Source organism: Clupea harengus, chromosome 22 (genome assembly GCF_900700415.2).
Source record: "Clupea harengus chromosome 22, Ch_v2.0.2, whole genome shotgun sequence".
NCBI classification, from domain to species: Eukaryota; Metazoa; Chordata; class Actinopteri; order Clupeiformes; family Clupeidae; genus Clupea; species Clupea harengus.
In genome coordinates, this window is record NC_045173.1 from 7851252 (window position 1) to 7874729 (window position 23478).

The following is a 23478-nucleotide window of genomic DNA, read 5'->3' on the forward strand; positions in this document are numbered from 1 at the left end:
GCACTTGCTTGACTTCGAGGGTTATTATCAGTGACAAGCATATTTCATATAAAATAATGCATATTTCACACAAAATAATAACTTTGGCCTCAAACACAAACAAGACCATAAGGTATTGATAAAGAACAATGAAGTAGCAAACGTACAAGCATATAAATCATCAGTTTTTCTACAACAGTTAGTAGAACCCATACTATCCCTGCAGTTTAATCCTGATACATTTATAGAAAGGTTTTGCTTTCCGAAATGAGTGATGAGACCAGTGGCCAAGCATACACTGCAACGCTGGTTAGCAAATCCCCTCATTCTTTACCTATAGGCCGTCCATTGTGCGCTATACGATAGACAGTGCTGACATATACGAATGTAACAGCGTTCGTCTATTGTGCGTAACCCATTCACACCAACCGCGACCGCGCAATGCCTCCCCTCTGCTGCGCATTCAGGCCATCAGTGCCAACGGGTCTATGTAAACTATTTCGCTGAGTCGGCAGTAGCCTGCACGATTACATAGGAAACAAAAAGAGTTAGCCTGAGGGGGGAAGAGAAGGGGATGCTATTCGCAGAGAGAAAGTGACACACCCTCACAAACATAGACGTGGACGCGCTCTCACACACGCGCACCGTCACTTTGCGTGGCTGGCGTGGCGACGCGCACCTAACTGTGGCGGCCGGTATAAAACAGAAGCGCCAGAATATCACAAAACTTTACGCAAAACAGGATCAGTGTGTGCCACTAACGAGCCCCAAGGAAGGTGACGATCCAGGTTAAGTAAGCTAACAGGCTCAGTTATTGGCGTTTAATCGGAGCGATTGATTAACTGATACATTTGTAATTACTACAACAAAAAAAGTGAATAACAAACCTTTTGACTGAAAGTGTTGAATCTAAATACCTGTTAATGTTACTTGAATATTTCTCTGTTAGTGGAATCCAAAAATGCTTTCATGCTAGTGGTGTAGAGTGGAATTCAATAATTTTTTGGCCTGCAAGTGTTAGCTTTTACCATTCTATGTTGTAACACAATTTTGAAATGTGGCTATATTTACTGAACCGATTTGCTGTTTGGTATTTACTGAACACACTGATTGTTATTTAGTGCTAGTTTTTTTTTATTTTTAGTCATGGCAGTGTGAAATTTCTTTCTCATGTACTACTCATTTTCTTTTTCTTCCATGTCATAAAATGTTTTCACCTCTAACATTCACCTCTGTCATAGGGAAATGAACAAAACTAACAGGACCTACATGACCCATCCCGTGGGCATGTCAGGGATGGGCATGGGCATGGGCATGAGCATGGGTATGGGCATGGGAATGTCCTCTTTTTTCAAGGTGAGACCCCCCTGCTCGGGCATACATGTGGATGTTTTTCTAATTCTCTTTCTCTTTCTAAGAGACACACACACACACACACACACACACACACACACACACACACACACACACACACACACACACAATATATCTTAAGAGATGAATGACACAAACAAACCAATCAAATCTGACTGACTGCACAAAGAAGCAACAGAGACAGACGAGAACAGGACCCCTGTAGGAAATTCATGTCTCACACACACACACACACACACACACACACACACACACACACACACACACACACACACACATACACACACACACACACACACACACACACACACACAGAATTATGATACACTGTCAGTGATTTGATACAATCTTTGCATTTCTCAGATGGTAGTGTTTGAGCAGGAGCACTTCCAGGGCAAGTGCCAGGAGTTCACCTCCGAGTGCTGCAACATCAACGACTGCGGTTTTGACAACATCCGGTCCATTCGCGTGGAGTGTGGCTCGTGAGTTTTACTGAGAGTGTATATGTATGTATCTCTGTGTATGTGTAACAGAGAAAGGGTGAGTGAGCGTGTTTGAGAGGGAGGTAATAAGTGTGCCTTATGAGACTGCCAATGTGTTTGTGAGTGGGTGTGTATGTGTATGTGAGAAATACAGAATGAGCTGGTGTTTGAGAGAGACCGTCTACAGGTGTCAGAGAGATAGAAGAGACTTTCTGTGGAAAGGACCATGTTTGAGAGAGAGAAAGAGAGGGAGAGAGAAAGAGAGCAAGAGAAAACAAATGGAAAGGAGGTGGAGAACACATGAGTCAATTTGAATATAAAAATGAAAGAAATTGAGGATGTGTCCACCTATGGTAACGAGACTTAAAAGGAAATACGGAAACAGGAGGAAGGAGATGACATGGAAGGCTGCTTTCTACAGACACCCACTGTGTGACTGTAATGGCATCCGCGTGTGACTCATCTGCTTCCAATGTCCCTCCCTATACTACTTGACGGCCTTGGGCGCACTAATGCAGTAATTTTGCCCTCTTTCATTCTCTGTCTCTCTCTGTCTCTCTCTCTCTCAGCCTGGCTAATGTATCACCCCTTCTCCCTACTCACCCCATCTCCTCATTCCTCTCTCTCTCTCTCTGACCCAGTACGTTTGCCTAATGCATCCCTCTCCTTCACCACCTCCTCCCTGTGTCTCTCTATGAGATCTCTTTGTGGAGCAGCTAATGTGTCGCTCCTCTCTCTCTATGAGATCTCTTTGTGGAGGGGCTAATGAGTCTCTTTCTCTCTAGCTGGGTGGGCTATGAGCACATAGACATGGAGGGCCAGCAGTTCATCCTGGAGCGCGGCGAGTACCCCCACTGGGACGCCTACAGCGGCAACCTGTCCTACCATGTGGAGAGGATGATGTCCTTCCGCCCCATCTACTGTGCTGTGAGTTGTGTGTTTGTGTGTGAGTAAATGGCTGACTGATGTGTGATTCTCTGTCACTCACACCCACTTGAAGAGTCATGTAACTAGTAAGACCTTTAAGGGCCACTATGTGAGGTCGCATGTGTGATTCTGAATGTATGTGTGTGTGTGTGTGTGTGTGTGTGTGTATGTACTTGTGTGAGTGTCTACATAGGTGTCATTATATATGTATGTGTGTGTGTATGCGTGAGTGTGTGTGTGTGTGCACGCATGTGTGTGTGTGTGTGTGGATGTGTCTAACAATCTCCTGCTCACCCTCCCTCTTATTCCCACCATGGTAGGTGGTCCTGTATCTTTGAGAAGTTCTCTGGACAGACTGCATTGTGTTGAGTGAACTTCTAACCCCCCCTCTCTCTCGGTCACAGGCCCACCAGAGCAGTCGCATGATGATCTTTGAGAAGGAGAACTTCCTGGGCCGTAGTGTGGAGCTGTGCGATGACTACCCCTCTCTGCAGGCCATGGGCTGGTGTGGAACTGAAGTGGGATCCATGCATGTGCAATGTGGCGCGTAGGTCCACACTCTGTGTCAAAGGCACTAAAATACACACACACACACACACACACACACACACACACACACACACACACACACACACACACACACACACACACACACACACACACACACACACACACACACACACACACACACACACACACACACACAAACACACAGGCATAGCCTCGGCTTGGTGTAGATTCAACAACGCTGAATGCCTACCTATGATTCCAATTTACATTGCCTCACAACTGAGGTGACTGGAATACGTAACCAAACATCAGTGTTGGCAGATAACTGTTCTTTAATTTAATACCCCTACACTTCATGCTCATTCTAACTGATGATAGATAATCCCTGCAGCTCTTTACACTGAAGATGAATGAGATTTCATGCTAGTAGTCTACAATGCAGCACAGTGAGTAGTCCACAGCAGGCTGTGGTACACCACTTCATTTAAAATGACAACATGGGGATACAATTTACAGAACAGCCTGCAATGTTTAATTGATTTCCCAAATATAGTCTCCACACATTCACTACTGAATATAGCAGTATGGGTCTTGTGGAGACTGGGGGCTGGATACCAGCTCTGAGTAAGGCTCCTTCATCTGTCACCTCTAGGTTATTACCAGCTATGGTTCACAGTGTGTCACACACATACCCTCCATCTCATCTAACACCCTCCTCTGTAACCCTCTGTCCCCTATCTCTCTCCATGCCCACCCCCCTCCCTCTTTGTGATTGTTTCTTTCTTGTATTTCCTCTAGCTTTGTGTGCTATGAGTACCCAGGCTACAGGGGTCAGCAGTACATTATGGAGTGTGAGAGGCACAGTGGAGACTATCAGCGCTGGAAGAACTGGGGCTCCCACTGCCAGACCCCCAAAGTCCAGTCCATCCGCAGGATCCAGCACTGAGAGCCATGGGATCAGGAAACCAGGAGTGGGATTGAACAGGAGGGAAGGAAAGAAATAAAGAATAAAAAAAATTTAAATAAATAAACACAAAGTAAAGAGATGGGATAGGGAGTCAAAACCCACCCCCCAATAATTACAAACCACTATAACTGGATCTTATGGTGGCCATAATAGCAGGAGAGGCCTCAGAGTGATGGTGTCATCAGTGTCACACACTTCTCCAATGCAATCACGGCTCCGCACAGATTTCAGCGCGTAACAGGTCTCCAACTAACAAGCAGAACCTCTGGTCCTCCTCTGTCTACCTCACTAAACACACTCAAACGGGTATACAGACACACACAGGCAGCTCACTGAGGACACCCAGTGGAGAGACTACTACAGTTAAGCACCACATGTCTGTACCTAATGGGGCACAGTAAGAACAAGTCCACTGAATCAAGTCGAGACCTGCCCCTGCCTGCAAGTATGAGTGTGTGAGAGGCTGTGTGTGTGTGTGTCATAGTGTGGCTGACCACCCCATGTCTGTCAACATAACACTGCATGACGCAAGAATCCGATATAGGACAGATGGATGTGTGTGTGTGCGTGTGTGTCTGTGTATGAGGGTGGGAGTGGAGAGGAGAGAGACAGAGGGCCAATGACTAATAAACTAATACACACCTCAGACTTGCATCTGTGCTTTTATTAGTGTGTTTATATGTGACTCTGTGTATGTGTTTATATTAGAATTCATTTGGGGAATTAAATATGAACTCTGCATTTCACTGCAGTTAAACAAGAGGAGTGAGCACACTGAGGGGAAATTCATGAAAATACTGTTAAACAACACGTTGATTAAGCAATTTTATTCAAGAATGTGGTTCATAAAAACACATAATTCAATCTTACAAAAACTCCCCATGTACCGTTGAAAACACTGAAGCAAAAGTATTTTTTAAAGGAAGCACATTTTCAAAACACACACAAAATGATGAAGTGCAACATGAATAACACAAAGCCAACAGTAAAAAAAGATGCATGTGTTAAAGTGAACACATTTCAGAAACTCAGTGAAAGCGGAACAGACTACTGCAGCATCTTGACCAGCTTTCAAAGATGAAAACACCTGCCCTGATTAAATGAGACTTCTTCTTTTACACTTCCTGTTCCGAAGAAACACTTTCTTCACTTCTACTTTGCAACTCTCAAAAGCCTTTTTTCCCTTAAAGAGATGTTGGTTGACTGGGCCCATGCTCCCTCCAACATCTCCCCCCCTCTCCATTCCCACTGTGACGGTGGAAACCTTTAAACGTGCACTTAAGACCAAATACCTCTTTAATCTTGCCTATCACTCGCTGTAATATTTATCAGTTTATTTATCTCTGGAAAATCTGTGTCTCTTTACAAGTGTTTGTAACCCCCCCGCCCATTCTCGCATTGTGTTACCACCTGGTATGAAATGCGCCGTACAAATAAAGTTTGATTGATTGATTGATATGATGAGGAAGGCATCTACGCTCAACTCCTCACATCATTCTATCATCCCTCTATTTTCACTTTTCTTTTCTGTCACATGGGTTGAGCGTACTCCTCCCTAGCCCCTGCCTGTTCGTAGGTGTCATCCCGTCGTCGATGACGACCACGTGGGCCCGGTGGGTGTTGGGAGCCCAGTGATGCAGCATCCCCATCTGCTCCGGCGCCGGCCTCTCGTACCTCCTCTTCCTCAGTATCTCTGTCCTCCTCATCATCATCATGCTGCTGCTCCTCGTCCCCACTCTGCTCCATGTCGGATTCGTCTGAGTTCTCCTCCTCCAGGTAGCGGTAGCCCTTCACCTGGTGAACGGGTGAAGCGGGGAGTTCATCAGTCACATGACTGAACAACAACAGAGTCTCTCTACACGATGCTGCTCTGAGCTGTGTGCTCCTGGAGCTCCACTGGTAGAGCGAGGAGCTAGCAACACCAAGCCCATAGGTTGGTTACCCAGGGAGAACGTATACCGATCAAAATGCTGACTTGCAATGTAGTGTAAGTAGCTTTGGCTAAAAGCATCTGCTAAATGAATAAATGTACATGTAGAATGTAGCCATTAGACACCACCATGGCAAACAGACCAGAGACACTGCCTCGATTCCCTTCCCAGCACACATACAGAAAATGATGGCACAAACCTCTCATTCCTGTGATAATACTGAAATCTATTGGATTGTTTGATATGTAATACATAAATATTAAACACATACAAAAATATATTTCGCATCACTTGCATCATGTATCACGCTACTTTGCATCTGTGTGGGGGGCACACCTGCAAAATAATCCATTTTCATAATGTACTAGTCTATGATGCCCTGCATAGCTCATCATAATGTACTAGTCTCTAACTCCCACTATTTTATGACTTTTTCAATCCCTAAGACCCAATAAAGTAAGCTGTCATTTAGCTTGACTCCTGTTCAAGGAAAGAGTTTATGGGTATACGGGTATTTGAGATGACCAGTCTGTTTCAGCCCTGATCGAACAGACGCACTACTGAGCCCAACAGAGAACCATTTGTAAGGGCTAAAACTGAGCAGGGAAATAAAATGGAGACAAGACAAAATATAACCATCAAAAACAAGAGTGATAAAGCCCTGATGCCCTGGGTGGGAGTGCTGGTGCTGAGCTCACAGACCTTGTGCCGTGGCCGGGGGATCCGGGGCAGCCGGAAGGGCACCTTCTTGGCCAGCTGACGCTCCATTCGCCAGTAGCAAAACATGGCCACGAGCAGGGTGACGAGAAGGATGGCTAGCTTCGCCTGGGAAGGGCACGAGTGAGGAGTGCGGAGGAGGAGAGAAATAAATGAAACAGAGAGAGATGGAGGGGTGTGGGTGGAGAAAAAAAGTACATTGGTAGATCAAAAACACACACAGGGCTGTAGTTTAAGTCAGATACACATCAGGCACACAAGCACATAGAAATAGCCTCTCACTCGCATTGGCAGGTTCGACCACAGGTAGACTATGAAGATGGCTATAGCTTGACACCAGTGGTAGATGGTGAAGACAAAATCCAGCCTCTCTTTATCCTCATAGAGCATCCCGAGCAAGACTGAATAAAAAAAGACATGAACAGAGAGAAAAGATGGATGGAAAGACTAAATCAATATGTTGTACGAAGAACATCCTTTGAAAGAGTACCAAAAAGGGAAGTTCATTGTGCACAGATTCAGAATGATCAAACTGTCATTTCAAACCAGAAGGAATGTATAGACATTTGGATTCAATTGCACAATTTCCTGCTCAGACAGAATAATGTCTTTGTATGTCCACTACAAATAGAAATATAAACTAAAAGGTAAGCATTGTGTGCACTTGTAGAAGTGAGCTCCTCAGCTTCTCACTCACTGCTGAGGCTGGTTTTGTTCAGTGCCGTGCCCAGGCCCCACAGGGCGATCAGCACCAGGAGCACGGGCAGCGGGTCAGTCGGATGAGGCTTGATGGTGTCATTCAGCGGCTGGGGCGACCAACACATGAGCCCCACCATCACACCCAGGTGCAGGACGGCACCCCCCAGGAGCGTGAGGTGGCGGGGCACCCGCAGCAGGCAGAGCGACAGGGCGGAGCAGGCGGAGGAGGACAAGCCATACACCAACACCAGCAGCCACACCTTCTTCAGGCCCACAGAGCACACCCCATATGACTGGAATCAGAGCCATGGAAGAGAGACACAGCACATGAGGAAGGGTTAATCAGTTGACATGAGTCTGCTACGACAGCTGCTTGAAATGAAATACACTGTCATTAGATGTGACCATAATGTGCTACACAGTAAATAGCCTGGGCAGCAAGTGGGTTTGACAGTTTTCATCTTTCCTTCACATGACCATATACCATCAAAATGAATCTAAAAACCAGCTAATCACACACTAAAGTTAACAATCAAAAGCTAAGTAACAACAAAACATATATTAAAAATGGTAAAAACAAACATAATGTTGCTTTAAATATGATAACGTGTTTTGTAATGTTTCATTTGTATTTGTTATATTTTAAAATGAAAGAAGAAACCACAGAGAGGGGAGTAGAGGAAAGAGAGAATAGTGTGATGGAGATACATATGCCCACATGGAGTGTGAAACGAGGTTAGACATGGCAGGATATTAAAAAGGTGATAAGATGAATTTTTTTTGCTGGTTTCCATGGAGGCAACCGCTAAAAACAGCTTTCTGTCACATCAATGTAAAATCATGAAACTGTGGTAAACAGATAGTATGCTTTAGGGGTGGGCCATATGTCATTGCTCCACATATAACAATCTCACTCTCATATTTCATATTTAAATTTGAATTATTTTATTATATTATTTAATATTATTATTATTATTATTATTAGTGGCCTCTTTTCCAAAAAATAGTAACCAATTTGGCAATTCATTGAAAGGTCATACATCGAATACACATGATGATAGCAAAATAAAATATTTTTGGTCAATTCACTAAAGCAAATTTGTTGAGAATGCCTTCCGTGAGCATCTCTACTCAGCTCATTCTATGAAGCAGTTGGTGCATCGGCAAGGGTTTAATAACTGTGTACATGCAGCATGTGTTTTAGCATCAAGTTTGAGTTGCTTGTGGGCGATAACCCGTTCCTTTTTGTACTCTCTGTCAGGTCTGCATTAGGACAATATCGGGACATCAACACCTTCGATTTTAGCCCATCATGTAGAGCTTGATGTGCCTTCCCAGTGACACGTGCTAGGAGGCGTCAGTGTATTTGTGCCTCGTGAGAATCCCTACCAGTATGATCCCGTTAATGGCGAAGAACACCTCGAACCCGGAGTAGAAGAAGAAGGGGATGAGCAGGCGGAGGCGGTAGTCTCGCAGGTGCTTGAAGGGCAGCTGGAAGATGTTGCCCCAGCCTATGCTCCGGAGGTCGATTTCCTCTGTGGGTCGGTAAGCAGCTCCACACACTGCCAGGAACTGAGACATTTAAATAATGAACAACCTTTCAGCCAGCACAGAGATGCAATACCTAGGAAATATTTTTGCAGTTGCAAAAGAGATAGAGAGAGAGAGAGAGAGAGAGACACATCCTTACGATGATCATGGCCACAAAGGCTGCTCCCATTAGGACACTCTCCACCTCGATGAGCATTAGAGACCGGGGCAGACTGTGCAATACCGTCTTGTTCAATCCCGGGATGATGCCATGGCCATTTGCACCTGACAGATATTTTATTATTAAACATCTTTATTCAACACCCTCTCATGAAGGACATTTCATGTGAACAAACAGACATTGAAAGGAGAAGTAGAATAGAGCAGTAAAAGTACCACAGGTCTTCACGTTGTAGAGGATGTGTCTGGGCTCGTTCAAGTGCGTATTGAGGAAGAAGGCCATGGGAAACTCAGCAAAGACAAAGCAGAGCTAGACAAGGGATAAAAAAACCACATCACCCTTACAAAAAAAAAAATATATATATATACAGTGGGGAAAATAAGTATTTGAACCCCAGCCGATTTCGCAAGTTTGGCCACTTGCAAAGAAATTTGTGATCTATAATTGTAATAGTAGGTGTATTTTAACAGAGAGAAACAGAATATCAACAAAAAAATCCAGACAACTGCATTTTATAACATTTATGACTTAATTTGCATTTGATGCAGAAAATAAGTATTTGAACCCCTAGCAAAACATGACTTAGTACTTGGTGGAATAACCCTTGTTGGCAAGCACAGACGTCAGACTTTTCTCGTAGTTGGTCACCAGGTTTACACACATCTCAGGAGGGATTTTGGTCCACTCCTCTTTGCAGATCCTCTCCAAATCCTTAAGGTTGCGTTTTCAATGGGAGGGAATGAGGGAATGAGGTTCAAGCCCAATATTCCACGTTACATGGCCCCATCCATAGTCCCCTCGATGCAGTGGAGTCGTCCTGTACCCTTGGCAGAGAAACAGCCCCAAAGCATAATGTTCCCACCTCCATGCTTGACGGTGGGGATGGTGTCATATTCAGCCTTCTTCCCCCTCCAAACGCGGCAAGTCGAGTTGATGCCAAAGAGCTTGATTTTGGTCTCATCTGACCACATCCTGTCTCCCAATCCTCCTTAGAATCATTCAAGTGTTCATTGGCAAACTTCAGACGGCCCTGTACATGTGCTTCCTTGAGCAGGGGGACCTAGCGAGAGCTGCAGTACTTCAAACCATTACGGCGTAGTGTGTTGCCAATGGTTTTCTTGGTGACTGTGGTCCCAGCTGCCTTGAGATCATTCACAAGCTCCCTCTGTGTAGTTCTGGGGTTATTCTGCACCTTTCGGATGATCACCGTTACCGCACAAGGGGATATCTTGCATGGAGCCCCAGACCTAGAGCGATTGACAGTTGTTTGGTGTTGCTTCCATTTATGAATAATCGCACCAATAGTTGTCTGCTTCTCACCAAGCTGCTTGCCGATGGTTTTGTAACCCATTCCAGCCTTGTGCAGGTCTACAATCTTATCTCTGACGTCCTTGGTCAACTCTTTGGTCTTGCCCATGGTGGTGAGGTTGAAGGTGTGAAATATGATTCTTTGGACAGGTTTCTTTTATACACGTCACCAGTTGAGATCAGGTGTACCTTGTTAGGCCTAATGAGGACTAATCTGTGTGCTTTTTGGGCACATAACTGGTCATTGGGAGCCAGAATTCTTGCTGTTTGCTTGGGGGTTCAAATACTTATTTTCTGCATCAAATACAAATAAAGTCATAAATGTTATAAAATGCAGTTTTCTGGATTTGTTTGTTGATATTCTATTTCTCACTGTTAAAATACACCTACCATTACAATTATAGATCACACATTTCTTTGCAAGTGGCCAAACTTGCAAAATCGGCAGGGGTTCAAATACTTATTTTCCCCACTGTATATATATATATGCCATTTATGTGATCACACTGCTGCGTGTCTTACTGTACCATGTGCATTCAAACTGTATATAATATGTGAGCTCTATACAACTCTGTACCCGTGTTTAATTCCACGTTTGCACTATCCCAAGCTAACCGCAGGTATAAAATGAAACATGTTTTAGGGAATGTTTTCGGAAATTAATTCCTACAGCTCCCCTTTCGATCTGCTGTGGTTAGCATATAGGGAGACTAACCATTCTGGTGTGAAATGACCTTGGAATCATTTTAAAGACTTTATTTTCTTAAACATTGTTTCTACATTTGAACTGTAAAACATTTTCATCAGTCAGTTAACCTTAAATGTTTTGTCTTTTTGATTTGATCAGAGCTCTTGTATAAAACATTTAAACATGTTTGACTTCTCACTAGGTCAATCCATACAATGTTTAGGCACAGGTCTGTAGTATTAAGAACTAAGCTAGCTGTCCCTTCTATATAGGCTAAACTGATACTATTGACTGGTTGTAAGAGACTGTGCTGTAAAAGCACTACCATACAAAATTTGACCTTCAGCCCCTTCTGCAACTCTGTGCCCCCCTGGGACACTAGAGAAGTGAGCCTGATACCAGAACAATCAGGAAGTGATCTATAAGCACTTCACCGACGTATTATAAGCTGTGGCTGCGGCCTCACTGTTGTGTGACCACAGCCAACCAATGAGAGCTCACATGAAAGATGATGTAGAAAACGGACTGGAAGATGACAATGTAGGGGAAAAAGGCCCCCTTGGGTGGCTTCTTCTGCTCCTGAACATGGGCTTCCTTATAATTTGTGTACTCATAGTACTGCTGAGCCATCCTAAGGACAGAGATTGAAGCAAGGACAGATAGAGAGAGAGAGAGAGAGAGAGAAAGAGAGAATGGAAGACCGAATCAGAATGTGTGTGACATGGGTCACAGAGACAAAAGAATGGAGGCCAGAGAGGCGCTATAAAGAGTTTAAATAAACATTAACACCATGGCAGCCAAAAAGGCCAGGGAGGCTTGTTAGTTTTCTTTTCATAAGATTGAGATGCAAGGACACGTACAATAGTCTCGCTAAATATGTGAAAATAATTCGTTTGATTTAATTATAGGCTACTCATGGGCTACAGTTCTGAAATTCCTAACTGTAGGGAGCAGACGTAGAGCTAAATGTATGAGTATAATGCTATTGTGTTAAGTATGAGTATAATGCTATTGTGTTAAGTATGAGTATAATGCTATTGTGTTAAGGATAACAATCAATTCAGCTGCAACCCCAGTTGAAAGCGCACCTGCAAAAACAAAATTGTTTTATATCAAGTGATGGGCTATGCATTAATAATTCTCATTAATGCTGAGTACTTTGCCTGCTACTTTTCTCACAGGCAAAGGAGTTAGCCATTGCAAACAACACAAGAAGGTCCATAATGGAGAAAGTCCAGGGGGCAGTCAGTTCTGACCCTGGTGGCAGCTCAGTGTCCACGCTTTATGTACATGGTAATGTACGATTTGTTTATTATATCGCAACCTCAATATTTTTCACCAAATCGTGCACTGCTACCCACACCTATTGATCACTTAGAGTCCACTGGGTCTGGTGAAGGAGGAAGAAGGAAGGAAGGAGAAAGATGAAGCCTGGAGCAGGAGAGAGATCGACTGAGGCTCATTAACAAAAGGATGTTGGATGAGTCAAACATGTGTGTCAGAGTCAGGAAACAAGGAAAAATCTGAATGACTGTTTAGTCTCTACCTTACTTCTTTTGACCACAAATGCAATACAATTATTAAACAATTTAACATCTCCAGCTTACCTTGTGATGTAGTTTCCCAAAGAAGCCCAGAGAGGGACGATAGCTGCACCAATAGCCACTGCCGACGGCACCAGGGTGTAGTATCGCTCCCAGTAATTGGTCGAAACGAAAAGAGCATAGATGCCAGATGCCAAAAACATCATCCACTTGGTGCCCAGAAATCTGAGGAAAGAAATTTAAGGACAAATGTTAGAATCGTGGTTTGCACGAACAGACTGGAAAGAGAGACCCAATAAGGGAATGGATAAAGATGTGATGGCAGCTAGGTAGTGAGAACACATTGATTCTGATGACGCCGAGTCAAGAGCACTGTTTCATGGACATTCCTCCTGGAGGCTTTTTGCGGTCATCCGTAGCTAAACTGAATACTTATGCAACTTTGCAAGCACCTTAAAACCCCCTCCCAAAAAACCCACCTAACCTTTGACCCCCAGCAGAATCATCCCTGTACTATCACTGAAACAGGGTTATGAGAGGTGAGAGATGGTGGATGGATGAATGATGCACACCTGATGAGCACAGGGGTGTATAGCAGGCCAATGATAGGTGTGACATTAATACCCATGAGCATCTTGTTGTCAATGTCTTCCAGGCCTAGGGTACCATACTTCACCTCTCTGTAGGTCTCGTCATAATGCAGAATCAACTGCATCTGCAACAGGCCTGCACAGCAGCAGAGTATGATTCAAATTACTCATCAGAGCAATGTCACCCAGTAGAACCCATTACAAACATATCTAAAAATGTGAGATAGGTCTAAAAAAAGAAACGTCATCACAAAAACATAAATATGCAATATTCATCTCATACTGACTGATACAACATTAGTACAGCATTCTAAAACATCTATATTAGAGTCAAACATGCCAACTGTGAAAAGTTTGTATGTACATGCTCACCCAAATAAACACTGTAGACAATCATTCCAGCTACACTGGCTCCCACCACATTCTTCACCACACCCAGCCTCTTCCGCCTGTAGTACTTCCTCTCTTCCTCTTCCTCATCATAGTCTGGGTGAGGACCAAGGAATTCTTCCACCTGCGATTAAGAATAGATATATTCAGAATGTATCTCTCCATACTCATGATGAGAGAATGGGAGAGCTGTATTAGCAGAATATATAACTAAACAAAAAAGCAATCTACAGGCAAGATCCAAAAAGTGTTAAAGGCCATCTCATTGGTCCATTAGAGGCACCATCGACCTCATTCAACTTCCAAACATTTGATTCATAAGTCAACATAAGTAAGGCAAAACAAGTTTAATAAATGCTGCTTATCTTATTGAGACATCACCTGCTCTTGGATGTTGCCCTCAACTTCGTGTGCTGCGGGACCTTCCACATTTCCGTTGGCAGGTGCTCCAGGGACTTCAGCTTCGCGATATATATTATCTTCTGCGTCTGCCATCTAGTGGTTGTTTGTCAGAGTGCGCAGACCCAACAATACAGGGAGACTTTCTATTGGAACTGGGAAATGACATATTACAACCTACATGAGTTCTATTTAGGGTGACCTGGGGGGTATTCCAAGTAGCCTGGTGTGCAAGCCTGGTAGCCAAGTAGCATGGTTACTCTTAGGTAACACTTACTCTAAAGTAATATACCCAGGTTTGTCAATAAACCACGTACTTGGACTGCCAATGTAACCACTGCCTAACCATATATCCTAAGCAGCAGGATAAAACAACGCACAACTGTCTGGTGACAGTCGCAACACAACCACAATAATACTATATTGAAATATAAATATCAGTTAAAAACGGATTGTTTTTGGAATAATGTTTTTATCTAAGTTAGGCACTCTTTAGGCTACCCCATTACACTAGACCACGCACATAAAATGCGGCATTTCGGGATAAAAAACTACTGAAATGAAATAGTGTAGACCTCCTATTCGATTACCCTACACCTGTTAAAAAAAACTACGCCCACTGGAACCAAATTATAAGGAGAAAATAAACCGACCTCACGTTAATCTTTGCATTACTCACCTTAGAGTCTGTTTGAAACGTCTTCGCCCAAAATGCGTGACGACTAACTCACGAAAGCAGGACTGCACTGTAGCCCATGGGGTGTAACCTCCCAACTACGTGAAATCTTCACTATTGAAGAACATATATTTTTCACACTGGTGCAGACACTATCCAAAATACACCCCATGAAAAGGGAAACGAAACTCCTTTGCTTCAGTTCCCCAAATGGACCTCGCCTCTTAAAGAGACAGCACACATTAGAGAACTATCTTCCAAACCATTGCACATACCGGTAATTTATATTCTACAACCTATATACCTCGAATAAATAAATCAATGTATACCAATGACACATCGTTCTTCTTCAGGACAATATACAAACCATGCATTTTTTTCTGCAAAACCCAATTGCCCCATCTACGACAACATAACACAACGTATTGGCTACTGTACAATGACAACAATTTATTCAAGTCTTACAACAGAAGTTTTCAAAAATAGCATGAAAAGAGTAAAACTTTACACATTTGTACAGTGTCCTTATTATTACTAGCAATTAATAATTAACATAATAAAAACAGACAAGTAAACAAACCAATGCAAAAAAAGTACAACCCATCATCCACTAATCTTCCAATAACATACCCAAAAGTGGATTTGATCCCAATGCATCTAGCATTTACTGAAATACATTATCCGATGTGGTGAGAAAAAGAAAAAAAAAAACAGTAGCCATCCCCCCATTTTTTCTTCCCTCTATTCAAAACTGCCTTTTTCATAACCTTAACAGAAAACATTGATAGAGTTAAACAAAACAAACACAAAACTTCCAACACACTCAAACCCCACCAACCATCCACCCTCTCGACTTTAGCTGATGACATTTTTATAGATCACTGCCACTTTCAAAGTTGTACCCCCAAATCAACATGTCCACTAATTGTTCTTCTATCCGGTAGCCTTGCTCATCATCGCCTCGTCCTGAACGGAGAGCTCGGTCAGCTTGCGCCCCAGTCGCTCATGCAGGTCCAGGTACTTGGCAACACAGCGGTCAAGGCACACAGCCTCACCCTTGGACAACTCTGCCTCCTTGTAGTGGGGGGGCACGCACTTCCTGTGGCATGCGTTGGTCATTCTGCAACAGATTGAGTACAAAAGAGGACTCTGTGATTGGAAGATTATAACTTGCATCGACAGGTAAGATATTACGCAACCAACCACGGGGATTAAGTTGCAAGGAAAATATCTAGTGCACTCAAGCATATGTCAGTGTCCAATTGCAATGTTATAGATAGAAAGAAAAATATTGTCTATAACATTTACCGGTCTGTTATTGCAGCCTACAACCTAAAATTAAGGCATTGTAAGTAGCTATACAGTAGTGTCTGCAGAGGGAGCATGAAGCTATAAAGCTCATCTGTTTGCCACTTTGAGTTAATTTATCAACGTTACGATGGCAACACCACCCTGGCTAAGAAATACAACCAACTAGTTACCTGTGCACAGCGGACACATATCTTTAAGGACTTTGATAGTATACAAGCGTCACACAAATGACCCATGGTAACGAATTAACACCACAATGGAGTCTTTTTGTTGCTATGTGACTACTTCATAATGCGCCCAAGTGTATGAGAGCGGTTCATGACAGCAACTAGCTAGCTAGTATAGCATAAGACCAGCTATTGCATCAAGCAAGTTATGTCTTTTCATCATACTGCTAATAAACATCTAATATTTGCAATACGAAACGGCAGATGTTTTTACATAGAATTCCTTAAAGAATAGAATCCCAAACGTTAACTGCGGATCGAATGGCGCTTTCTCTTACATTGAACACATTTACTATTGGCTAGCTTTCACATTGCTAACGCTGATATTACCGGTTGTACATATCTGCCATCATTTCCACTTCAAGCTCCGCCGCCAACTGTTGTGCTTTCATTGGGTCCATCTTCGCACATATATGACTCTAATTTCTACAGGGTAAACAGCGTAATGCTCTGTATGAGCTCGGCTTCGTAATGACTCCCGACAGTCTAATTTAACCTTCACTTAGCGACCATGAAGAAATCACATGTGTACCTCCCCCCAGTATACGGGAAGCACTTCCGCTCTCAATAAGTGTCCGAATAGCAACTTCCGATCGCCGAATCTTCCTGGATGTTAGATAAAAAAAATGTTTTACACCATATAAAAATAAATAGTAAAATATAAATATTACTCAACTCAAAAAATAGTGTATGTAGTGTTTTTTTAATGAACCATCAGGGACGACTGGGATTTGCAAGTAGTTTCCCAAGGGATCTAAAAACGTCATGTATGCTGGATTGTAACCACAGAAAAACTAGTTAAAATGTAAATCCTGACGGTAAAAATAAATAAGCAAATACATAAAGAAAGAAAGAACACGGAAAAATGTAGTTAGACTAACCTGATATATTGTTCAAGTCCAGGTTGGAGGACAGCGATGTTTAGAACTGAGTAAGAGGAGTTTAATTGATATCCACAGTAATTATATCAACCTCCTCATCCACCTCCTCAGCATCGGATGGTTCTCTGCCAACCAGTCCAGACTCAAACACAGGCAGAGTCACTGGGGAGCCACTCATCACATCCACATCCTCTTCCAGCTCTTGCTCCTCCTGCTCTTCCTCCTCCTCCTCCTCCTCGAAACTTCCTGTTGAGCCCTCTGTCCACTTGTGGGCTCGTGATGCCTTTGACCCAGGCTTTGGACACATGGGCAGTGGTGGCGCCAGTTGGACGTTGGTGTCACCTTTGTTTGCAGGGTATGTAAGGGGCCTGTTTAGGTGCCCCTGCATCTGAGCTAGTGTTAAATAGATAGAGAGAGAGGATACAAACATTAATATAATTACCACTGGATCAATGGAAGCTGTGATTACACCACAAATATTGACTGGTCAACAGTTATGCCCTATTAAAAGTTATAATAAATAAACAAATAAAAATGTAAACTGAATTTTTAAAAGCTTTTAAAAAGCTTTATCAGTGTGACGTACCCAATTCTGTTTAAAATGTTTATTGTCCTAGAAATATTCAATCAGTCAGGGAGATATACCAGTAAAGATGAATGAATACCACAGACATTTCTGAAATACCTTCTTTTGTTTCTTGTTCTGTAGTTTTATCAGTCTTCGCAGTGTCTCCATTTTCTTTTTTTTCCAGACATTCACTACTCCTTTCAGCTTCGGCAGATTTCTTATCCCCTTTCATGTCTCTTCTCCGTTTCAAACTTCCGTTGCGTTCTAGGAGCTCTCTGAACCTCTTTAAAGTCTGCGAGGGCATGGGAGTACTGGTGTTGGTTTTCAGCTCGGGTGCTGAGGTTGGTTTCAGCCGAGAGCTGCTTGGGAATGTGTTCCTTTGGACATTGTTAGCACTTGCACTTCGGTTCTTCTTCACAGCTCCCTGGCTCAAAGGGGCACTCTGTAATTCAGACTCTTTCTGGTTAAGGGCCTGATCTTGTGACTTCACTTTGGCTGAGTTGCCCATATTATGCTCTTGCCTGTTTTTTGACGAGGCCTGAGTCCACTGTTTGCTGCTGAGTGACTCCGAGGCCTGCTGTCTGCTGATGGAGCATGCTTCCCTCACTGCTGTTAGTGACACGCTTGGACTCAGGACTCCAGAGTGTGCAATGAGCTTGGGCGGCCTCCCTCGTCTGCGCTTTGGAACCCCTAGACCTGACATGGACTGTACATCTGCTGATTTACCGTGGCCTTCACCTTGCTTTTTGGCAACGAGTGGTGGGGTTGATCTTTTCCGCCGCCTCCTTTCTGTGAAGATGCTGCTGGGCAAAATATTGGAATCAGTGTTCTGTAAGCCGATCTCAGCAGATGTCTTTTGCCCGTTTTCCTCGACTGCATATTTTTGCTTCACCTCCATGCTCCTTAGACCTTTTCTCACGGATCTCTTCTTTGCATTTTCCATCTCTGGCTCTGCTGTGGCTTTTTGACTCTCCAAACTCTGTTTTCTTGTCACTATAGACTTTAAACATAATTCCTCTTCCTGACTGGAAGATTTCTGCCTGGAAATGCTAGACCCACTTCCAGTTTCAGAGTCTGGAGTAGCACTGTATTGAGCATGCGGTGCTGTTTGGTTTCTCCAAGTCCGCTGGATGACTGCTGGTTGCTTTTGTTTACATGTATCAGAAGGTGACTTGAGCAGAATAGAGTTTAGTGGGAATCGCAGGTCAACTGGTTTGAGAGAGAGCCATGGAGGAATATTAACAGGAGCCTGGCTTTGTCTTTGACCTGATGATGTGGACTGGACTGTGGGTTGGTTAGGGAGACTTTGGGACCTAACAGTGCTTTCATCTTCCGACCGGAGTGGAGAGAGACAGCTGCGGAGCCGCATCTCATCTAAATTTGCCGTGCAGCGGTAGGTGGATGTGCCGTCTCCCTTTGACTGTGGCTCTGTGCTGATGGGCTTTGAGGAGGGTAGCTTTCTCCAAGAGTACCAATTATGGTGGGCAAGACAATGTTCGACAGTGGAGGAGCCAACATTCCCGCCTGACTGGGGGAAGCCAGGACTTTCACTGGACACACTGCTTGCATGTGTAACTTCACGGGATCTTACTGATTTAGATTCTGTGAATTTACATGAGCTGCCATACCTAGGTTCTGTATGATGTTGTGTGAACAGTGATCCTGGATGGTGGGATGATGACTGCTCAGTGACAGACCCTACACATTCAGACAATGAAGTGCCAAATTGGGACACCAGCATTAGGTCAGAGGCTACTGCTAGAGACAAACAGAGAGAGAGAGCGAGAGAGAGAGAGAGACATGAACTGATGGATGAGTATGTGTGGTGTTAACAGCAAATGTCCTCATACACCTATAAATTATCACAGCTAATGATAAAAACATCTAAAATAGTGAACAACCTTACCTTTCTCCATTTGTCCAGATGAACTATTTAAGGTATTCACCATGGATACTTCAGCTTCTCCCAACCAAGGGGTTGGATCTAATCCTGATGGGTCACCAGGGAGGTAGGCTAGTGGCCTCTGCTGGAGCCTGCTGGAGCCTCTCTCTGTGGTCATGGGTAAGAAGATGTTGAGGTCCATCATAATGTCATCCAGAAGCCTATCCATCTGCTCATCGCATTCCTCTGGCTGGAAGTGGGTTGGGGTCTTGTGGTTGGCTGTCTGGGTGAGGGTATGGACAGTGGTTTGGACAAAATTGGGGGGAGAGGAAAGAGGTGGATCAAGTGGTACTGTGGGAATCAGTGAGGGAACGGTGTGTGAAATAAAGCTATTTTGCCTCTCTTCATTGGCAGTGGCATCCTGTGGGGTAAGAATGTGTAAACTGAAATTATTATGAATCCAATGTCATTTTTAAAATACAGCATCTGAGCAGCTGAATATGCCCTGATTGTTTACAAGTAAACTACTCCACCAAAAGTGTTTCTGAGTTGGATTACTTAACCATTCTATAGTTTGACCAAGTTCAAAGTTTGACAGATAGTGGAGGTGGGAGTTGATTGTTTGTAAGTTAAGTTAAGTATCTTAATTCCTAACTTATTTTGAGAAATAACAGTGGCCCACTGTTTTAGCATACTCTGAGATGCCCACTATTTTAGCATACTCTGAGATGGCAGTGAAAATACACAGCAGAACTCAAATGGGAACTTTAACTTAATTCTCATCAGCTAATACAATATATGTAGAGTAAAAAAGTCTTGAATTACCATATTATTCTGCCTCTCCTTCTGAGCTTGAGTGGTCACAGGACTCCTAGAGAGCCTGAGGACACATGTGCTCGTCTCCCTGCAGGTCCTGGAGCTGCTCTCTCCGACCATTATGGCTGGGTCCTCCTCCGTTCTTTCAATCTTCCAGAGAGCATTCTTACACTTCCTTTTAAACTTCATTTTGAGTGCCTTGCTTCGCTCATCCAATGTCAACCCCATGTCCTGACCGAGAACCTTTTCACTTTGACCTCTGCTGGTGTTGTCCTTTTCTTTTCCTCCGTCTCTTTTCTCAGTGTCTGGTGGAGTCATCCCATTCTCATTGTCCGTCATGGTAATCGGCCCTTCACTCTTGCGCATCCTTGATGTCGGTCCTTCAGGAGAGCTGTTCTTTGTTACTTGTTCGCCCGATTCAAGCTTGCGCTCGGTGTCTGCCTCCAAATGCGCATAAGCCCTCTCCTTACCGTCATCTGGGTGAGTTGCTGCTGTTGAGAAAAAGCTGTCTGACAACATTTCAAAGGAGGGGTTGAACGTGTTGGATGGATCGGTGACAGGAGAGTGTGGTTGCCTATCACACTGGATAGAGGGGGAGGACATCCGTGATACTTGGCAAGAAGCGAAGTTGTCATTGCTCAAAGGGGGATCACTGGCTGGTGTTAAAATTACAAACGTAGATGCGCCAGCGGTGGGTGAAACCTTAGCGGTCTGGGTTATGGGTGAGGCCGTGCTCCCATATCCATCTGACAATAGGGGAGGCCACATGCACTGATCTGAGGCCACACACACGTCTTGGTTCAAGGTCTGCGTGGCAGCATGCACTATGGACTCTGCCTCTGTCTGGGTTGCTCTATCCATCATGTCCTTCGCTTTCAGAGTCTGCACTCCAGCACTGTTCTTTTCAATGCCCACCTGCACACCCCCTTCCAGTTCCAACTGCAACCCTCTGTCATTACTTCTCCACTGTCTGCTGTCCTCTTCAAAGGTGTGGATCAGGTGACTCATGCCTAATCTGATGAATGCAGCTTTGACCTCCTCATGCTCCATTGGGCCCAGCCCCTTCATCTCTCCAGAGTAGAGGTAACTTATCAGCTTCAGCAGGGCCTGGGCCCCAATGGTCGGCACCCTGATCAACCTTTTTTGGCCCACAGGGAAGGAAAGAGAGGTAGAGAGTTCCCGATAAAGGAACGGACTGAAAGCAGCCAAGATGCAGCTATGAACGGGCACAGACATACCTGTGGGGGGGGAGAAGAGTGTATGAGGGAGGGTGTGCACAGGGTGGGTAGATCATGGGATTCTAGATCACTGTGCATGTTGCTTGTTCCTGCCTTTTTTTCATGCTAGTGATTTACAACTGTACAAAATTTGTAATCAAATGCAGGCAATTACTGTAAATTCTGATTTGTGATCCTAGCAGAGCATTTGGGGCCAACTGATTGGTCACACCAGAGCAGCTTCAAAGTCAGACTTTTAACTCATTCATCCCCTCTCTCCCCTCACCCTCTGTCTGTAGCAGTGTATCACATAGGATGTTGCAGTGTTGTTGTCTCTGCAGCTCCCCAAGCAGCTGGAAGGCCACACCGGGTTCCGCGTACCGCCACATCTTCCCAACTTGTCTAAGGGGCATGGAGAATGACAAGATAGAAAACAATCATTTTGGTGTTGAGCCAGCCAATGTAAAAGATATGACCCGTCACCTGACATAGTAAGAGTAATCTGGGCCAGATCTGTCAGTCATCTGCTCAATGGTCATTGTTACAAAACCTCGACATTGCAAACTTTCTTTTCTCAAGCCTGCTTTCATGGACCAACACTGCCTCCCTCAGAAATTCAAAACACAGAATGTGCTAATTAATGTTCTCTAATCATGTGAGTACTTCCAGGCGCGCTACAGGCCTTTAAATGATACACTGCTAATCAGTCACGATTATGATATCGTACCTGCAAGTAGCCAGGTCCGACCAGTATCGAATTGAATGATAACGCAACATTCATGATCTGATAAGCAACAGAGCAGTTTATCCACCCATGACGTCAATAATCCGCTGCAGTGACAGCATTAGTATTTCAGACAAAAAAATTACCCTACATTGGAATTTAACAAAAGACAGGAAATGAATCCCGTCTAGATACTTAGAAAAGGTGGAGCATGTTGACAATGAAAGGAACATGCTAAGTGAACAACGAAAGTGATTCAACAAGTGAATAACCAGCCTAGTAGGGTATATAAAACAGAAATGGAAAACAAATCCTACATGCCACCTAAATAAACTAAAGACAAAGGGAGCATGTTCATATAGATTTCTTGTCTAAATAAAGTTACTTGGTCCAAAGGATTGGTAGAGCCGTCACACTGACCTCTTTTCAGTAGCCACAATCACTTGTGCTACCAAAATGCACGTGTTTTCTGTATAACAAGCGCAGTTTGAAAAAATCTTGAAAAAAGTGTAAAACATTTGAAATAACTCCGTTGATTCATAATATAACAAAGACATTGCACGTGTAAAGATTACTTAGCTGAGGGCGTTCATTTGGCTAATATTAGCTGAATGATTGAGCATCTTTTAAATGTACTTGCTAACAAAGTTACCTACCTTTGAGCTTTTGTCCTAAAAGCTCCCTTTTGATGTCTTATCAGCTATTTTACACCAGTAGGAAAAGACTCAGACAAAGCTCTCTTTGACTGTGCTCCAAATTTACTTTGAAACTACCTGACATTTTGCTAGGGTTTTACACGTGCTGACGTCTGTGACCCCATCAGTCACTTAAACCGTTTCTAGTTGCTTGTAGTTGACGCTAGAGGGCACATGTCAAACGACTTGTGGCAACAAAAAAAAAAACGACCCCCCCCCCCCCAACCAAATCAGCTACGGTCAATATCTTGAAACGTAACCCATT

At 43.7% G+C, this 23478-nt stretch overlaps 3 protein-coding genes across 9 annotated transcripts; 1 reads left to right on the forward strand and 2 right to left on the reverse strand.

Annotated features, from left to right (window-relative positions):
- The first annotated feature begins 710 nt into the window (after positions 1–710).
- Positions 711–5019, forward strand: cryba1l2 (crystallin, beta A1, like 2). 2 transcript variants are annotated; one of them, XM_012836947.3, is made up of 6 exons: positions 711–772; positions 1221–1335; positions 1717–1835; positions 2621–2762; positions 3167–3309; positions 4071–5019. In XM_012836947.3, exons 2-6 carry the CDS (start codon positions 1225–1227, stop codon positions 4216–4218), a joined length of 663 nt encoding a protein of 220 aa, XP_012692401.2. In that variant the 5' UTR covers positions 711–772; positions 1221–1224; the 3' UTR covers positions 4219–5019. The 2 variants fall into 2 exon arrangements, with proteins under 2 accessions (XP_012692401.2, XP_042558948.1); XM_042703014.1 differs by lacking the exon at positions 711–772 and having other exon boundaries at positions 980–1335.
- A 32-nt stretch (positions 5020–5051) lies between these two features.
- On the reverse strand, positions 5052–15203 carry unc93b1 (unc-93 homolog B1, TLR signaling regulator). Of its 2 annotated transcripts, none has more exons than XM_012837068.3 (13): positions 14896–15203; positions 14199–14312; positions 13800–13941; positions 13410–13563; positions 12901–13062; positions 11795–11924; positions 9513–9606; positions 9277–9401; positions 8976–9158; positions 7585–7879; positions 7170–7288; positions 6873–6995; positions 5052–6033 (listed from the first exon to the last, which is right to left on the reverse strand). In XM_012837068.3, the coding sequence occupies exons 2-13, from the start codon at positions 14310–14312 to the stop codon at positions 5770–5772; spliced, it is 1905 nt and encodes a 634-aa protein (XP_012692522.1). In that variant the 5' UTR covers positions 14896–15203; the 3' UTR covers positions 5052–5769. The 2 variants fall into 2 exon arrangements, with proteins under 2 accessions (XP_012692522.1, XP_031415341.1); XM_031559481.2 differs by having other exon boundaries at positions 14199–14371.
- A 124-nt stretch (positions 15204–15327) lies between these two features.
- Positions 15328–23387, reverse strand: timm10 (translocase of inner mitochondrial membrane 10 homolog (yeast)). 5 transcript variants are annotated; one of them, XM_031559480.2, is made up of 7 exons: positions 23175–23387; positions 22081–22196; positions 20587–21815; positions 19786–20182; positions 17997–19637; positions 17312–17704; positions 15885–16012 (listed from the first exon to the last, which is right to left on the reverse strand). In XM_031559480.2, the coding sequence occupies exons 2-6, from the start codon at positions 22181–22183 to the stop codon at positions 17373–17375; spliced, it is 3702 nt and encodes a 1233-aa protein (XP_031415340.1). In that variant the 5' UTR covers positions 22184–22196; positions 23175–23387; the 3' UTR covers positions 15885–16012; positions 17312–17372. The 5 variants fall into 5 exon arrangements, with proteins under 5 accessions (XP_012692523.1, XP_031415340.1, XP_042558947.1 ...); XM_042703013.1 differs by having other exon boundaries at positions 19786–20044; positions 22081–23387; XM_042703012.1 differs by having other exon boundaries at positions 17997–19634; positions 22081–23387.
- Between the last annotated feature and the right edge of the window lie 91 nt (positions 23388–23478).